Source organism: Leiobunum rupestre, chromosome 7 (assembly GCF_980474605.1).
Source record: "Leiobunum rupestre chromosome 7, qqLeiRupe1.1.hap1, whole genome shotgun sequence".
Lineage (NCBI taxonomy): Eukaryota > Metazoa > Arthropoda > Arachnida > Opiliones > Sclerosomatidae > Leiobunum > Leiobunum rupestre.
The window spans coordinates 49,435,599-49,455,502 of record NC_143390.1 but is presented as its reverse complement, the minus strand read 5'-3'; the positions used below and the strand labels follow the sequence as shown (position 1 = coordinate 49,455,502).

The window sequence follows — 19,904 nt, the reverse complement described above, 5'->3', positions numbered from 1 at the left end:
ACGTGAAAACAATGCTATAAAATGATAATAGTTGCAAAATTCCGAATGCAGTTGGCGCTAGTCGCGTTTGAACCCCTCCGTCTCGCTCGAGTTCACGGTCACTGACGAAACCGATTTCGCAGCTCTCCGCAACTCCTGTATACTTGTTTTATTCCTCCAAGGTTCTACAGGATATTTTTCGGATTCGTCCACGAAATCAGTAGCATCTACATTTTGTATCCAAGACTAAACTCTATGTTGGGGATAGCGGCCATAAGAAATTACGTGTCAATGACGTCAATCACCACGCTAAAAATCAAATTATTTGGCCGTTCTAATAATTATTTCTAATTAACTACGAAAATCGCCAAAACCCACGAAAAGGGAAAATGAAAAGCATGGTATATGCTTTCGATTGACTAAAAACTAGTGATGTGAATTTACCGGTAAAAATAAAAACTGTCAATTTAAAATGAATTTTTATAATTAATCAAAATAATGTTTTGATGTCACAATAATTATTAAAATAGTATTTTTATTTTAACATAGCCTTTCGTTACATTAAACTTAGATAAACCTCCTAAATAACCCCTTGGAAATACATTTAACTGTATGGAACATAAAATCACAGTGCCGGAAATTCGGAGTCTTTGGTATCTGATTCTGAACTAATTCTGAAAATCGGTTTTTAACAGGAAAATGATTTGGTTTTCAGGTGGAATGTAAAATGTAATTGTTTCTTCTTTTATTTGAAGTTAATAAAATATTTTTGGGTGGTTTTTGCTTAATAAAAAAATTGATCAATTTACCGGTAAAACCACTGTAAATTTACCGTAATTTTACCATTACCGGCTTACATCTCTAGTAAAAACGCGACAGTGTTAGAGCTCGGGGAAACGGATAAATTAACCGCCAAAATTTCAATTAACCATAAAAAATGCGATTAACTGTTTATTTATGGATATTATTCGCGACTATTATACGATTTTAATTTTTATTCGTATATGGATATAAAAGAAATGAACGGAAAATTTCATATCCGAACGCCGAGCCCTAATAGTGTTACACTTTTTTTAATATACTGACCAATGATTTCTAGCGCAGGTGCTTTAGCGTTACCGTTTGGTAGGCCATACTTCCCCCCTAGCGTAAAACAAGTACTCACCGAAATTTGGAGACTCCAACGAAAGTGTCCGGAACGTCGACGGCCATCTCCCGATGAGGGCCACGTTCTAAGTCCGTCATCGCGGGACTGACCTTGACCGCGGTCAAGGGCGTCTTCGTCGATGCGCTCACTAATTTGTCCGTCGCGAGTTTGGGATCGCTGACGGGGCAAGCCCCGCTGACCGTCACCGTTAACTGACCGTCGGTGGCCGGGCTCGAAGTCGGGCTCTCTTCGGCCCGATGGACGCTCACTTCGACCACAGTCTTCTCGACCGGTTTAAGCTCGCTGACCGCTTTGACCTTGACGGGAATAGATTCCTCGACAGTCACCCGCGAAACCGCGCTAGCGGGGGAAACCGCGCTAGCGGGGGGACACGCGGCGACGGGAACTTCCGGTTCCTCGACCTTCTTATCGGAAGTAGTCGGTGGCGCAGGGTCGTCCAAGATTTCTTGCTTCAAGGTCAATTCCTGATCGGGGATGTCGAGTTCCTCGTCGAAATCCGGATCGTAAACAGAGTCTTCCTCCGCGAAATCGGGCTCCGGCTCCTCCGAGAGGGTACCGCAATGGACCAGTTCGGCGCCGTTGAGACTGCCGCCGCTGACGGAGCCGTTCCTGAGGCGCGAATCGACTGGCAGCCCGGCTGACCCGGTGCACGAATTGGGCGACGACGGCGAAGGCGTGCGCCGCAAGGAGCCGTTGTTGCTGCTGATGCTCAGGCGGTCTTTGCGGGCGCGTTCCAAAGTGGCGTTCTGGATGTCCGGAACGGACGTGACGTAGATCGAGTTGCTCTCGATGACCCCGTTGAGGTCGGCGGCGCTAGTGTGCGGGCATTCGTTCAGTTCCTGGGACAGTTTGGTCATGTCCACCGGCTTGATCTTCTTGAGAGCCGACAGCTTCTCGAGGCGGTCGCGGGCCTGCTGCTCGACCGCGATGACGAACGCATCTTGCACGTTGCTGTTCTGCGCGAGGTCCAAAGCTGACAAAGACAAAAATGCGTTCCGTATAAGTATCATCATTTACGGCTAATTTAGTCGGCGACTTGTTAAGAAAAAAGTTGGAAAGGGGAAAAGTGTAGTTCGGCGCTTACATCGATTTTTGGCGAAATCGAACCAACTCGAGAAAAGCAAAACTATTTTAATATTCATCCCATTCACTATTAATCAATTTGAATTCATTTTAATTTCAAAATCAATTTGAATTCATTTTAATTTCAAAATCAATTTGAATTCATTTTAATTTCAAAATCAATTTGAATTCATTTTAATTTCAAAATCAATTTGAATTCATTTTAATTTCAAAATCAATTTGAATTCATTTTAATTTCAAAATCAATTTGAATTCATTTTAATTTCAAAATCAATTTGAATTCATTTTAATTTCAAAATCAATTTGAATTCATTTTAATTTCAAAATCAATTTGAATTCATTTTAATTTCAAAATCAATTTGAATTCATTTTAATTTCAAAATCAAATCAAAATTAATATAATTCATATAATTCCCATTAATCTTTAATTGAATTTAATATGAGTTTAATTTTAATATTACGCCTACCCCACTAGATAGATGGCTCCATTATTCCATATTCCTTGAGCCGACAGCGACGAGGCCCTCTACATACTCTGCTTCACTCTTACCCTGGGAGACAGATTGCAGACATGCAAAGGACGCTCTAACTTTCGCAATGGTGTCACCAAAAACGGAAATCTATAAAATTTGTCTCTTATTCAGAATATAGCCCCGACGCCATCTATGTTGAGGCGGACTAAAAAAGCGATCATTGGTGATTCATAGATTCGGGCCTTTCAAAAACAAGCGAAAAACAAACTGAAAGGGTACCCTCTCGAAATTAAAGTCCATTATTTCTGGCTATTATGATGCTAAAACCAGCGAAAGGTCTTCTATGAATAAATTTGCCTACGTTAGAGATTTCCCCTTTGTAGATTTACTTAAAGCACGACCAAATACTAACGACGACTATGTTCTTGGAAAACGGAAGACCTTGGAAGATTTCTTGTAAGATAAATTTGGACGCTAACAAAGAATCGAGGATATCACATTCTTGGGCAGGAAATCTTGCCAAATTATTTTAACTGGGCTCATCTCTAAGAGTCGAAACGATGTATTACATCATTATATATTTCTTTTCGAATGAGATGGTGCCAAATTCCTCAACACCATAAAAAAAAACTAAATATTTGTTGGAAATGAAGACGTTTTTCACGCTTTTAAAAAGCAAGCTGCCAAACGTACAATTCCTCTCGATGGTTTCATTGTCAAAGTTAAACAGGGGTGTAACTAATGGATGTGTTGACGGGAACCATTCCTACGAGAGGGGGGAGTTAATACGTCACGTGAGCGGACTTCAATCGCTTCGGAGAACGTGCAAGGAAGCCAGCAGCGGGCCCCGGGAAAATATAAGTTCCGGGCCCCAAGAGAGCCGGTACTACTGGAGATAGCTATACTTTTTCGGATATAAGCACCGGATAAGTATACTTCGTACACGGGTCCATAAACAACGGGTGTAATTTAACGGGGCCCCTGTAATTTGACGGGTTCCTAGACTACACGGGCCCCTGTAATTTGACGGGTTCCTAAACTACACGGGCCCCTGTAATTTGACGGGTTCCTAAACTACACGGGCCCCTGTAATTTGACGGGTTCCTAAACTACACGGGCCCCTGTAATTTGACGGGTTCCTAAACTACACGGGCCCCTGTAATTTGACGGGTTCCTAAACTACACGGGCCCCTATAATTTGACGGGTTCCTAAACTACCGGGGGGAGCCCCTGTAATTTGACGGGTTCCTAAACTACCGGGGGGAGCCCCTATAATTTGACGGGTTCCTAAACTACCGGGGGGAGCCCCTGTAATTTGACGGGTTCCTAAACTACCGGGGGGAGCCCCTGTAATTTGACGGGTTCCTAAACTACCGGGGGGAGCCCCTGTAATTTGACGGGTTCCTAAACTACCGGGGGGAGCCCCTGTAATTTGACGGGTTCCTAAACTACCGGGGGGAGCCCCTGTAATTTGACGGGTTCCTAAACTACCGGGGGGGCCCTGTAATTTGACGGGTTCCTAAACTACCGGGGGGCCCCTGTAATTTGACGGGCCTCAATAATTTGGACCTGCTTCCCCTCCCTCGTTTTACCTGAGGACGTCAGATTGAGGGATAATTTGATATTTTTCAAGGGTATGGAACTTTTTTCGAGCATGAGAGGGGAAACACGGTAAAATTCGTCTCATACGACATGTTTCTATTTAGGGAGAATGACTAACATTGTAAGTGTTTTAATTTTCCGGTTTTTTCTAGTCTGACACCGGGATATCAAGGTTAGACAAGAGGAACTCTTTGCTTTCACAGGAACTAAAGTTCGCGAAGAGACATTTCAACAAAATATTTGTGTAAAACTGGATGCGGACAATGACTATTCTTTAAACACTATCCCAAGGAACAAATAATTGGTTGATAAAACTTTCTGAATTAGCCAACGCGAAAAGCTGGTGAAATGCCAAATTTTCGTCTGCTAAGCAAACGCTTTGTGACCAAAATTCAGCAGTTTAATGACTTTTCGCATTGGCCGCTAGGGTGTTTCAAAAGGTTATGCAAACATTTTAAGGGGTTGTAGGGTGTGAGTTGAGAAGTATGCCTGTTTTTCCCATTTTCCTACGATGAGTTAAAAGAGCGCCAGAGAGCTTCAAAGTGTGGCCTACTAGCCCCTGGAAGTAGGCTGCAACGAGCGCAAAACCAAGCAGTAGGGACCTAAAATTCTGTTTAAGTTCACTTTTTTACGCTGGTTACCTCGATTTGTTTACAAAGTCCTTTTTTACCTATCACACGAACCCAAACCTTAATGCTAGCGTTTCCCCGCTGTTTGGTTTTGCGCTCGTTGCAGCCTACTTCCAGGGGCTAGTAGGCCACACTTTGAAGCTCTCTGGCGCTCTTTTAACTCATCGTAGGAAAATGGGAAAAACAGGCATACTTCTCAACTCACACCCTACAACCCCTTAAAATGTTTGCATAACCTTTTGAAACACCCTAGCGGCCAATGCGAAAAGTCATTAAACTGCTGAATTTTGGTCACAAAGCGTTTGCTTAGCAGACGAAAATTTGGCATTTCACCAGCTTTTCCCCGACAACTCTTTAAAATTTTTGCATAACACCTTGTATAATCGTGAATCTGACAAAAAAATTAAGTATTCTCGTGACGTCAGCGCTTTTGTCATCCCCCTGTAACCCATTACTCCCTGCCTCAGAACCATGGCCGTCATCTTATCTATATTTCTCGTGAATTAAGTAACATTGGCCTTCTTGTTTCGATGTTGTTGTTGCGTCACGGGTGACGTATCGATGACGTTTTATTACGAAAAGCCCTGGACATAGGAGTAAATTCGACGAGGCACCCTATTTTTAAATCTAAACTGAACTTCTACGTATTTCGTGACGAATGAGCTACATTTAAATAAGTTCAGCAAGCGTAGCTTATTTTGCGTTGTACACATTTTTCTAAGGGGGTGGGTATCTTTATACCTTTATTCATAGCTGCAGGGTGACCAGGGAAAGGATTTGAAAATATTGTAGGAAAAATAGGAATTTTAGAGGCAAATTATAGGAAAATATAGGAAATAAAATAGGCGAATTATAGGAAAACAGAGGAAACTAAATAGGCGAATTATAGGAAAATATAGGAAACTAAAATTGGAATAATAATAAGTTAATTATTGCATATCGGTATATTTTGATTCTAATCTAACCTAGAATATTGAAAACCTTTTGTACACTGCTTTCTTGCATTATTGGATCACTTAGCGGATTTACAAAGCGCGCACTTTTCAAGATTTGGTTCGAAAGAGGCCGTGATAGAACTATACTATATTCTATGACATGTACAAAAAAGTTCTTTCATTTTCAAGAGGCCGTGAAATTATAGGAAATAGGTGAAAATATAGAAATTTATAGGAAGGCATTAAAAATATAGGAAAATATAGAAATTTACAAGAAGGCATTAAAAATATAGGAAAATATAGAAATTTACAGGAAAGCATTAAAAATATAGGAAAATATAGGAATTTATAGGAAGGCATTAAAAATATAGGAAAATATAGAAATTTACAGGAAAGCATTAAAATATAGGAAAATATAGAAAATCATTAAAAATATAGGAATTTATAAGAAGGCATTAAAATATAAGAATTTATAGGCAGGAATTAAAAATATAGGAAATTCAGGAAGTCTGGTCACCCTGATAGCTGATTAAATGGGGGTGTCTCCCCCCGCGGGTGCTTATGTCAACAGCCCTTCATGTAAGTCAACGAACTCAAACCATCATAAATAAAATGACGCCTATCACAGGTAAGGTTCAATTAAAACAGCTGGTTCGGAAAGACACGATTATTCTTTCTCAGTGACAAGTAGCTGAACAAAAACTGTCAACGCGCCATCTATCCAGTGGAGATAGCACTTCGGAAAGCAGACCACGTGCCTAACCGGGTTTTGACGCCCCCCATTAAGAAACGCGGCATTCACCTCAACCACTCCTTCCCTTTCGCCACCAAGTAAGGGTACACGCGTATAATCAGACAATGGGATAGAAATCAACGTTAGTCATTCCCTAATCATCCCAAGCCATCAACGCCCACCAATAAGCGCTTCAATAAAATATCTTCCAGGAAATTGAAAACAATACATATTGCTTGAGTTGTTAATTTTCCGGAATAATAAAATGCGGAAAAATTAACAGAAAATTCTCCGCAAATTGCAAAAATAATTAAAATTTAAACAAATTACTTTTTAAGGGTTTTTAATGTTTTTATATTTTTATCGATATAAAATGTCTAATATCAGTAAACATACTAAAAACATTAGTAGTGTTACATTGTAAATCAGTTTAAAGCTAGTCTAGAGGTTTAGTTTTACTTTAGATTCGAAAAAATTAGGCGAAAATACCGCTTTATTTAAATTTGCAAACAATATTAGTCTAATCATGGAATGAAAACTCTTTTCCGGAAAAAAGGCCTAGGTCATTTTCCGACATACAAGACTAAATATTTCCGAGAGCCAGGGCCTGCAAGTTACTGTTTATATAGTGCTTGTTAAAATAATGGAAACTTTTCACCTGTAAATAGAACGCCGTGTTTTTGCTAAGCCCTAATATGTCAAAAAAACTACCTGGTTAAAAGTAAACACTTCTTGCATACCGTACAAATAAAACGTTTCCATTATTTCAACAAGCAGTTCATGAACAGTAACTTGCGGGTCCCGGAAATATTACATCCTGGAAATTTCCTTAAAGATGTTTTATTGAAGCGTCTATTACCCAATTATCCAGGACACTAAATAATACGAACGAACACATTGAGAGATTAAGCACTAAAAAAACGTCAAGAACATCATACTTTCTCGCAGGCTTTTGATAAGCCTAACCAACTCGCGTGATAGCTTAAGAAACGTGTATTTGTATTATCAATCTCTATATTAGTCAATCTCTACGCCTCAGCTAATAACATTTTTGAAATATTAGAAGAATGAAAAAACGCCGCCTCTCACCGCCAGAGGGAGCTCGAACCGGGTACGGGACCAAACAACAATAAAACAAAGCGAAACACCTGCGCGGCTGGCGATAATACGAAATGTACGCGTTAAATGAAGACTAAAACACTGTACGAAATTTGCAGCTTAATTCAGACCCCCCCTTACGAAAATTCTTACAGGGGGGAAGTAAGGGAGAGGGGAGAATTTAGGTTTCAGGCATCTCTCAGTCGCGTTTTCTGTAAAGGCCAAATTCCAACAAATCCACCTACGCTATTTCGTCAAGTAGAAGCGAGCGCATCGTTTTAAAGGGAAAGGTAAAACGTGTAGCGGCTGCAATATTTCCCGAAGGTGGCTTTGAGGCCTAAATCGGCGCTTTTTACGAGCCCGTATCAAAGCCAGATCCATTTTAACGGCAGTCGTATAAACGAGAAGAATTTCGTATTTATGGCAGCTTGCCTCGTAAAATTGGTTTTAGACTATCTTATCGAGTAGGGCTAGATGAAAGTACCCAAGAATATGGGACAACGGAGTTTTTACTCTTTGTTTACTTACTTTGTGGCCAAAGTTCGTCCGCCTTCGATTTTTCACCACAGAATATCGCCATCTATGTTTATTTTTCGCGTATAAAAAGTAGACGAACTTTCACTACGAAGTATGTAAGGATGATATCAGAGGCTAATGCTATAAGTTACTAATAGTAATATTATTTAAATGTTTAGTACGTTATTAATATGTAAATTTTTAAATATTTAACGTGTCATGACCAATAATTATTTATATTGAATTTAAGGTGGGGTGGCGGAGAGGTTAGCGCTTTCGCCTCGCGGCAAGAGGAGCCGGGTTCGATCCCAGCTTGCGGCACTGGATACAAAACTCGGAACAACTCCTTCCGCGTTGAGTTTGCAAGTTCTCTCCCCACTGGTTTAAGGGGTTTTTCCTCGAGCTCTTCGGTTTCCCCTTCCATAAATACTTGTTGATGATAACGGTAATAGTTAGTGTAGTTAGCTGTTGGCTCGTGTGGCGTGAAGGGCTTGCCATCACCCTCCTGAATTATTGGCTTTAGAAGTCGCTTGATATTTATTAGCCTAGCTGATTATTATTATTATTTTATTATTTAACGTATCATTACCAATAATTATTATTCATATCAAACTTTTTACCTCTCCGAGGGGACTTTGTACCCTAGGAGGGGTTATACAACCACCGTGTCTGTCGGTCTGTCTGTGGGTCTGTCTGTCTGTCAGGCCTGCATTTTCGGGGCAAAGGGTAATCGCTGCGTACGCAGTTTCTTAGAATTAGGGAAAAGGTTTTTCCAAAAGGGCCCGTTTTTGTTGTCATTGGGTGTAGTATAAATATTTTTCAATTTGCGTTAGTACCGGGCGGGATTCGAACCCGAGCCCTCCTGCACGTCAGTTGAGCATTCTACCACAGAACCACGGATACATTGTACATTTCACTGAAAATTAGAAACTCTTCCGAGGAGAGAGGTATATTTTGGCTTACCATCTTGTTTAAACCGAAATTGTTATTAATTAAAATTGTAAAAAGATATTTATTTTTCTTTCATTTGTTTTCAGTGGATTCGATCCGTCCTTGATTTAATTCAAGACGATTTAACTATGTATCGAAACTATTTGAAAAATTTCAGCGTAATAATTTTGTTATTTCGTGTACATACTGCTGAGATTATCATTAGAAGAAACCTGTTATTTCCATTTATAATCATAAAAATGAATCATCAAAATATCACCACCCAAGAGAAAGTTACGCCTGGCTGGCTAATGACTTCTTCGTACAAACAAATTGAACCCTTTCGCTCTGAAGACGAAGCGATGTCAAACGAACGCTTTTGCATATGGATAATAAATGGGCCGGAAACAAATTCGGGTTATCTTTAAAGTCAAGAACTTCGAAAAGTAATAAAAAAACACTCCTACGAAGAAATTGACGTTGACAGATCGGTCAATTAACTTGAAACAAGCAGCTAGTTTCATCTATAGTCAAAGAAAAATAATATTTAATGGGTCGTTCATAAATTACGCAATATAAATGTAGTTTTAGACCAGCCCCTCATAGCGAGGTAAGTGTTATAAATATTTTGGAAAAATGTAATTAAATTAATTATCTTGACCCCGTTGCCTAAGCAACAGCGAAGTTCCCAACTTTCAATATTCAAGACCCATAAATATACGGCGTTGTTACTATAACTATTTCATTATAACAAATTTGGCATGTAATTTACTTGTAGCTTCTGAAAAGTTTTATTCCAAGAAAAACACGTATTCCATTAAATTAAATGGTTTTAAAGGGGAACGGTCAAGCTTTAACCAGTTCGATAGCCCTATAGCCCATTAAAAACTAAAATTTATGGCGAAAACCGCATCAAAAAATATTGAGTGGTTAATTTTTTTTTAAATAAATTTCGGGAAATCGTAAAGCACGCGTCCGCCGCGACACCTGGTGAGAAGTCGGTGCGACAGAAAAACAACATAAAAGCGCGCACTGCTGAAGACGCAAAAAATTTGTTTTGCACACGCGGCGCGTTCCAGTTATAAGAGACCTAAGCCTAAATTGCATGATTTTAGAAGTTAGGATAGTTCGCAAATCGCTCATACGGGGTTGGGGGCGCTGGCGGCAGCCCCTAAAATGGCGGCGAAAATTCAAACCCAAACACCTGGCGGTATTTTTCGTTTCAACCTTTTTTGCCAAAAGCTATTTTTTCAAGACAAAAAAGGTACCTATATTGAACGTCTTGTTAATCTTTTGATACGGAAATAAGGCCATATTTGGAAAAGCTTGGCCGTTCCCCTTTAATATAAATTATTTTGTCCTTCATAAGAAAGGCTTTCGAAAACCTCTTACCAGTGCCATCTAACGGGAATCAGAAGCGAAGAAGCAAATCGTCACGTCGATGTTCACGGGCTTTTATAATACCTTATAAAGAAACATACTTACGGTACAATATTATATACTTATGGTAGCGCTTGGGCGAATCGCCTCTACGTAATTTACGAACGTCCCCCAACTGATAAGAACCCAGTGAAGAGGGGACAATTAACTGAGGACCGGTTAAGATTAGCATATTTGTAACGAAGTCAACGCGAGTGATATGACACGGTGCAATCCGGAGTGGGCGTTTCCCGCATTACACGGCTTGCCATCAACCAGTCAAAATAAATGATTAGGCGCACCTACATCGGACCAAAAGGGGGATCAAAAAACGTGCTTAATATAAACTCGTCGCGAGAATGTCTTCCGGTTTTGCTCTTCGCGATTTGAAGATAAAATATTTAGTTCAAAATGAAATCCGGGTACACCCGATTGAGCGAAAACAAAATGACTTTTCAGATTAAAAATAGCTAATTTTTATTCTATTCCATTCCCAATTTGAACAAATTGAACTATTTTTAAATTTTTTATTTTACTTTTGAATTTGCTTATATTTTATTATAAATATGAATCTCCAGGTGATGGTGTAATTAAAAATGTTTTTTTCTCGAAACGTTTCAAACTTCAGTTTCTTTAGATCACCTTCATAAACAGTTTAAATTGACTTATTACATAATTCTTAAAATTCTCTAACCATTTTGGGAGATTTACCTTGACCATTTTAAGGTCAAAATTAGATAATTTAATATTTTACTTTTATCGAAGTTTATATTTTTAAGATCAGTCTAATTGTCACGATAAATTTAAATTCCCCTAGTGAATACAATTTATCAAAATTCCCTGACTTTTGAGGCTTGAAATTCGAAATTCCCACACTTCCCCCCTGGATGTTGAGGCTTAAAATTCGAAATTCCCATACTTTCCCCCCTGGATTTTGAGGCTTGAAATTCCCATACTTTCCCCCCAACTTTTGAGGCTTAAAATTCGAAATTCCCATACTTTCCCCCCAACTTTTGAGGCTTAAAATTCGAAATTCCCACACTTTCCCCCTGGATTTTGAGGCTTAAAATTCGAAATTCCCATACTTTCCCCTGACCCATCATCCAGGACATTTTACGTCAATTTTAAAATTTCCCTAACTAATAAAGAATGATAAAATTTACCAGGCCTTTCCCCGACACTTGAGAAACCCAGCTAGATTTCGTGGTGCGGTGACAATTCTAAATAATCGAATTGGAATTTTTTTAATTCGTTACATTCCTCCTGGGCACCACGTGACAACCGCGTCGAGGTCGACTGATTTCGAAGACGAAGACGGTCGGAATTAGCAGAGAGTTTAATAACTTTTTCTCGGAGGGGAATGGGATAATGACAGAGGAGAGTTTGCCAGGGAGGTGACACTCGTCATTTAGACGTTGCAATAATTTCGCTAATCGGATAATTTTAGCACCGAAATAAAGGAATGTCACCACCAAATGTTGTAATTAAAATGAAGGGTGAATATGGAGAGATGGATACATTCATTTGCAAAGGTCAATGACCTCGCGCAAAAGCTATCAATTTACGAACAGATTCCTTCATATGGATTGATTTTAAATACACCAAGTCTTACTAGATTATTTCAAAACCACGAAAAACAGTGTTCATATCCACGCCAGGTGCTTGAAAATATATAGGAATAATGAGATTCAAATTTCCAAATTATGGGGATGATTATTGGACTAAATTACCAATTTAAATGAGTTCTGTAGGGTTAAAATATAGAAATTCGTAAGTTTGGAGTAACACGTAAGACAGACCACAAAAAAAACTGCTCGATGATTTAACTTTTTCTTTTACAGGCCCCCCACTCAAATCTTAAATATTTTTATAGGGAAAATAGGATTATATTTCTAAAAATAAAGCATTTTATAGGACTATTTTTTCCAAATTATAGGATTTTATAGGACTATATATACTACTTCATTTACTAACTTTATGCATTTAAAAACAAAACCTATATTTAATGGAATAAATCTTTGATTACACTTAAAACTATTTAAGCATTTTTTCACAACAATATACTAGTTAACAATAATAAAAATATAGACTATAATGACTTTGTATAGGAATTGATACTTTAGCTAAATCTAGCAATTTAACTGAGTGGCTGGATTTGAGGTTATATGACATTTTTGAAATTATAGGGAGGTTATAGGACATTTTTGAAATTATAGCGAGGTTATAGGACATTTTTGAAATTATAGCGAGGTTATAGGACATTTTTGAAATTATAGCGAGGTTATAGGACATTTTTGAAATTATAGCGAGGTTATATGACATTTTTGAAATTATAGGGAGGTTATATGACATTTTTGAAATTATAGGGAGGTTATAGGACATTTTTGAAATTATAGCGAGGTTATAGGACATTTTTGAAATTATAGCGAGGTTATAGGACATTTTTGAAATTATAGGGAGGTTATAGGACATTTTTGAAATTATAGGGAGGTTATAGGACATTTTTGAAATTATAGGGAGGTTATAGGAATTATAAAATAAATTATAATAACAATCGGTGTGTAAATCTTAACATTTTATCAGTTCAAAACTTCAAATGTATAGGGAAATACAGGTATTATAGGACCACTAGGAGCCCCCGCCCAAATAAAAATAAACACATTCTTGAGAACAGTTTTCAAATGATTCGCCGTAGCATTAAGATTACACTGTGAATTGAAGAAATAATCCTACGCATTGTACTTCATAATAATGGACTGTTGTTCCATAATGGAAAAATTCATTTAATATCACGATTTCATTTATCAACATGGAGAAAGAGACAACCTGAACTTCGCAATAACACGAAGAACGTTAAGTACCTTAGCAAACACAATAACATCCAAGATTTTCTAAGCACTTTCTAAGCTTCAAATTGTCGATTCTTGAAATATGCGATGACTTGAAATTGTTATTTTTTTTTCGAAAACCCCCGCGATTCAAACCAGCAATTCACGTTGAAGTTTTATTCTAATATTCAACTCCGGGCTCTGGAAAACTTGCCGACGTTAGCCGTTAATACAACCGAACTTAACTTCCTATTGTGTTCGCAGACCATTTTTGTTGGTCTAAGCTTCGATATTGAAACATAGAGTTTAGTTTCAATTTATTAGAGATGTTAAGTACTCTCTAATAAACGCGTACGGAGAACGCGTTGAAGTGTAAATTTAGTGCAAACTGAGTTTTTGCCGGCACGGGCTTAACCTCTATTATCATTATTTAAATATACCATACAGTTTTGTTTGAGTAGATAAACCCCCACCAGGGCGCTGTTCTTAGCTACTTCGCTCCCAATTGAGTGTGCCGTCCCTCATTTGCTGGTCTAAGCTCTACGATTTTGAATATTTATGGAAGACCCCCCCATGCCAGATAAAGACGAGCAAGGTAACAAAAATATAAATAAATTGGCATCTCTCACGACGGAATTACACCTGAAAAGATTCTTGTGCCCCGCTGCGAAAGAAACGCCAGCTAGGTATTGTAGCGCCGGTGCAATATACCGGCGGGATGACGTTTCAACGGAAGGATTTAGAAAGAAAAAAAGGTACAGGTATTCCGAGGGAGCTTTTCGACGGGGGAACCGATCGTGCAAATCGTGAAGCGAAGAATTGACAACTCTGCCGTGACCCTGGATGACCTTTAGGATATAAAACATGCCCCCTTTCTTTCACAATCGCTTACGGGTCCCCGTTCTTGGATCATTTTCGTCTCCATCGGGGCAGCTCCCGAAATAAATCGAAGGTTTAACAATAGAATGGTTTTCGGGGGTGGGCCTGAAAGCCAAATCCGCTCTTTTCACCGCCACTCTCCTCGCCATTTCAAATCGTGGCTACCGAAAACTAACAAGTTGCCAAAAGGAAAAATACAGTTCGGCGCTTCAGTGACAGCGAATACGGAAAGTTAAAATATTTTGTCAATTGGCATAATATTAATTTCCCAACTTGAATTGAAATATTAATTTCCCAACTTGAATTGAAATAATATTAATTTCCCAATTTGAATTGAAATAATATTAATTTCCCAATTTGAATTGAAATAATATTAATTTCCCAATTTGAATTGAAATAATATTAATTTCCCAATTTGAATTGAAATAATATTAATTTCCCAATTTGAATTGAAATAATATTAATTTCCCAATTTGAATTGAAATAATATTAATTTCCCAATTTGAATTGAAATAATATTAATTTCCCAATTTGAATTGAAATAATATTAATTTCCCAATTTGAATTGAAATAATATTAATTTCCCAATTTGAATTGAAATAATATTAATTTCCCAATTTGAATTGAAATAATATTAATTTCCCAATTTGAATTGAAATAATATTAATTTCCCAATTTGAATTGAAATAATATTAATTTCCCAATTTGAATTGAAATAATATTAATTTCCCAATTTGAATTGAAATAATATTAATTTCCCAATTTGAATTGAAATAATATTAATTTCCCACATTCGAATTAATCATTAATTTCCCAATTTTAAGTGAATATTAATTTAATTCAAAATTTTAAGTTAATATTTATCTGGTAGGAAGTTTGCAGATGATCTAGGGCCACTTTGACTATCTTTGGCAATAATGGTGTGAAGCGAAACTAAATTTATATTAATATGGGCTGATATCGAACAGACAACTCCGTCACGCCCTACTTTCTTGATGGGCCGGTTAGTTTGTGGCCGTTATCTGACAGTTCCAAAGACTAGTAACAAATCGCGGAGCGTTGTCAGTCCTTAGTCACGTGATAATTTATATGGTCCTTGACGATCAGACCTTGAAACATTATCACGCGAAGATCAAGAAGCGCTAAACTTAGGCTATACCCTTACTTATGATATATATGAAAACGATTTCCAGGAAAGGGTGTCACCGAAGTCGATAAACATTTGGAGGATTTACCCGAGAAGCGGTTCTGGACGTGACACTGATTACCTCAAGTTTCCATTCCATTACGCGCCACATATTTATTCAAGGCTCATATTTTCATAAATCTTGTATTTGGTCCGTTTCAATAAGAGTCTCGCCATCGTTAGTCAAAATATTATTATTTAAGTCAGGGTTCATACAACTATTGCGTCAAGATAAAATTTAATTCCCCGACTTTTCCCTCAATGTTTACAAATTCTTAAAATTACCCGACTTTTCCCTCAATGTTTACAAATTCTTAAAATTCCCCGACTTTTCCCTCAATGTTTACAAATTCTTAAAATTCCCCGACTTTTCCCTCAATGTTTACCAATTCTTAAAATTCCCCGACTTTTCCCTCAATGTTTACCAATTCTTAAAATTCCCCGACTTTTCCCTCAATGTTTACAAATTCTTAAAATTCCCCGACTTTTCCCTCAATGTTTACCAATTCTTAAAATTCCCCGACTTTTCCCTCAATGTTTACAAATTCTTAAAATTCCCCGACTTTGTAGGCCTATTTTTAAATTCCCTGATTCCGCTGATGTGTGTCAACCCGGCCTGTAGTTGGGCTTTGGAAATACGCATTTCTCGATCCGCGTAAGACTTTCATGTATAAACAAAGAGTCCACCCTTATATCGAACTATTTCTTCTTTAAAAGAATTTTCACTTAAATGAAATCCTGGAGCCTTCAAGCCTGAGAAAACGTATTTTTCACTTTTAACCCCTTCTTTACATAAGTCAAAATATTTTCTATATTGATTATTTTTTATTAGTTTTTCGGCGCCAATAAAGAAACGGGCTGGACGGGAAATTGGCCCACGGAAGGAAGTCAGCCAACCGCGAAGAATAAATACACCCGAAATAAACACAACCAAATTCCCTGTCTGAAAAAAAGATCGCTTCTATGGGCGCGTTATTCCGGACACCGGAAAAGTGGTCCTACTTTTGGGACATCCTCCCCCGAAAGGTAACACACCGTTGCATTTGGAAATATAGGATGCAACCGTCAATTCGGTAAGTCGCGTTCACACTGCTTGCTAAATTAGCGACGATAATATTTGATGACGTAACGTTTTTGGACACCAGATGGAGTAAGGGGAAAGTGTCTCCCTCGACATTTTTACCCACTTTATAATATAAGGTTAAGTGCTAAAAAAAAAGGAATTTCTAGGACTAAATTAAATTACACATTTGAAGAGTTTTATAGGGTTAAAATATAGAAATATAATAGAACTAATAGAATATAGTTTTAAGGCGTGTGTTTTCCGAGAAATGACTAAATATATTTCTTTTTGGTATGTAAATCTACCAATATGCCGAAAATATAGGAAATATAGAATACAAATTAAATTATAGGATTTTATAAGACCATTTCAAATTGTATTATCGATGGGAACCCTGCAGTGGCAAAATTAATATAGGGCTTCTCCCCTCCGAATTTAACATATTTCGTGACGCTCCTGATAAGGACTTGCTAGAGTATGGCACAAACAGTCTATAAATAGGAGAGTTAAAATTTGCTATGTAGTCTTTTAGTTCATTCCTATCACAGCTATCAAATAAGCTAATTAAATAATACAAAATAATAATAATAATAATAATAATAAAAAGTTGTTAGTGTATCGAAGTGTTGAAACTAATAAATATTATGAAAAGAGTCCACAACGATTGCTAAATGATTTAGAACCACTATTTTAAATAATTTTCTTAAAATAATTAAGTGTCTAAATTGAACAGATTTTTAGTGATTACCTATTTAACAAAACAAATAGCCCATCTTCAAACCAAAACAGTTACTCAAATAAGGAAACTATTCCAGGAAAACCGATGTCATAAGTAATCACATTCGCTATTAAATAATAAAATTGAATGGGAAACAATTTTCCGCTTGACGTTTTCCGTTGCGAGTTTTCGGTCGTATTTTCCGTCGAGTGAGAAGCTAGCTTTTATTAAAGAAGGAACTGAAAAACGCATTTCGCCGGATACGACAAAACTCAGTTTTGGGAAATAGCTGCAAATTGAGGTAGCCGACCGGTGAGTTACAAAAAAAAAAGAAGAATAAGAGTTCCCAGATGGAACGTATACGTGTACGCGTAGTTAACGATGGTTAAAGCGTTGGAATGTTAGCGGAGGTTAACCACAGGTGGTTCCGAAATTCGCAAAACTTGGACATTGACGATATATCGTCTAACCGGAGACAGTCAAGGGTATTTGACAACTATAATAACGGTTTCAATGAGAGTTTATACAAGTAGTTAACACGAGGCACAGTGTTGCCAGATTGCGGGAAACGTCCCATATTGTGGGAATTTTTGGGGTCCATTTTGGCTCTGTGGGAAAGATTTTTTTTTCAAAAACGTTGATTTTGTGGAAATTTTCATGTTTTCGGGTATTTATCGTAGGTTTTTTTTTAATTTGACTATCAATAGAAAGCTCAAGATTATCTAGAGCCGTGTATTTTCGTGAACCTTGGGATTTTACAATTTTGAAACATTTTGGTTGTTATATTTCTAATTTCAATAAAATTTAATTTTAAGAAGTTCCATTTTCCATTTTTTTTTAAATTATGCCATATTATACGTTGGTTTTCTTTGGGGGCAGGGTTAAATTTGGGTGTGGGAATTCATGGGAAATTTACTATACAGCAATGGGAATTTCAACTTTAGAACATTGGCAACACTGACCTTTACTACTGCAGGGTCGGACCACGAAGTTGGTTTTACGGGAGAAATGAAAACTTAGTATTTTTACTGAGGGATAATAACTTTCTTGAAAAAAATTTAATTATTGGTGTCACCGAGGTAATGGCGTTAAAATTTGTTTTCAAGTTGCGTGTTTTCTCACTAGAGGCGCTTACCTTTTTGGGTGTGCCGTAATTTCTACAACAATTTACACATTAACATTTATTATTATAAAATTATTATAATTTACTGAAACACTCAATGGGATAAATTTAGGTTTATTTTCATACTTAGTCTGTTTATGTAACTTATGATACTATTATAACGCCCGAGTCTGTTTATCTTTCGAGTCAAAGGCCTCTTTTGCCATCCAATTATGCAGAGTCATCTCGCGGTTCATCCGCCTGGTTATGACGACACCTTTTAGACGGAAGCAATGCTTATTTGGTCACATTCCGCTTGAATCATGGAGACAGGCTCCAATCATACTTTCAAATGAGCAATGGTTGTGAAATCCATCAGAATCCCGTACACTTTACAGAAAAAGAAGATTTCGAAAACCACTTGCGAAATGCCAATATTCGGGCGAAAATAACTCTAAATTCCCAAAGTCAGGGCAATAATCAATCCTAAAACCCCAATATAAGGGAGGAAAATCGATCCTAAAACCCCAATATCAGAGTGAAAAATCGATCCTAAAACCCCAATATCAGAGTGAAAAATCGATCCTAAAACCCCAATATCACGGAGGAAAATCGATCCTAAAACCCCAATATCAGGGAGGAAAATCGATCCTAAAACCCCAATATCAGAGTGAAAAATCGATCCTAAAACCCCAATATCAGAGTGAAAAATCGATCCTAAAACCCCAATATCAGGGAGGAAAATCGATCCTAAAACCCCAATATCAGGGAGGAAAATCGATCCTAAAACCCCAATATCAGGGAGGAAAATCGATCCTAAAACCCCAATATCAGGGAGGAAAATCGATTCTAAAATCCCAATATCAGGGGGGATCAATCCTATAACCTTAAATTCGGGACAAAAATACGAAAATCAACGTTAAAATTATACTATAAAAATCTCCAAGATTAGATTTCCAAGATCACATTTGAGACAAAATCCAGTCACCAATGCTGAACGACGAATGAGCCTGAGCAGTTTATACCAGTCACGTAAAGGTCAAAGCGATAAGCTCTTAATTGGATTTTCGTGTACTAAACTAAATAAAATGCAGAATTCAAATTCCCTGACTTTCCCAGACCATAACTAATATTTTAGTTTAAATGTTATATTTTAAACAAAAAACGTTTATTGCCACGTTAAAAAATTACCAGAAATTTCAAGGAACTAAATTTATCACAAAATTTGTCACTGAACTATAGTAAAATTCCGTTCCAAAACGTTTCACGATAAATTAAATTTAGTTTTTTTTTCACCAATTTTGAAAATTCCGCAGTTTTTAGGCCTAATTTTAAATTCCCAGACTTTTCCAGACTTTTTAGGCTCATTATTAAATACCCTGACTAGTGGCAACCCTAATTTAATTTGACTCAGATTAAAGTGTAGTATTTGTTCTACACCAGCCACGCCAACAAATGGAATTGGACAGGAATCCATACGTCTACTTGGAATGCTTATCGCGGCAGATTTTCGTTTCGATGTGGCTGACGGTTTTTTTGACGTCACTATGTTAACTTAACGAT

At 37.4% G+C, this 19,904-nt stretch overlaps 1 protein-coding gene and 1 long non-coding RNA gene across 2 annotated transcripts in view; both read right to left on the bottom strand.

The window, feature by feature from the left end:
- Positions 1–19,904, bottom strand: part of LOC149936633 (uncharacterized) — a 142,798-nt gene that overhangs the window by 25,493 nt on the left and 97,401 nt on the right. The window contains exon 7 of the mRNA XM_090154649.1: positions 1,145–2,120. Within this exon, the coding sequence (XP_090010775.1) occupies positions 1,145–2,120 (976 nt within the window). The remainder of the gene's footprint in view (positions 1–1,144; positions 2,121–19,904) is intronic.
- On the bottom strand, positions 11,407–11,661 carry LOC149936634 (uncharacterized). Its single transcript, XR_016472368.1, has 3 exons — positions 11,608–11,661; positions 11,522–11,563; positions 11,407–11,440 (listed from the first exon to the last, which is right to left on the bottom strand). It is a non-coding gene; the product is annotated as an uncharacterized LOC149936634 (long non-coding RNA).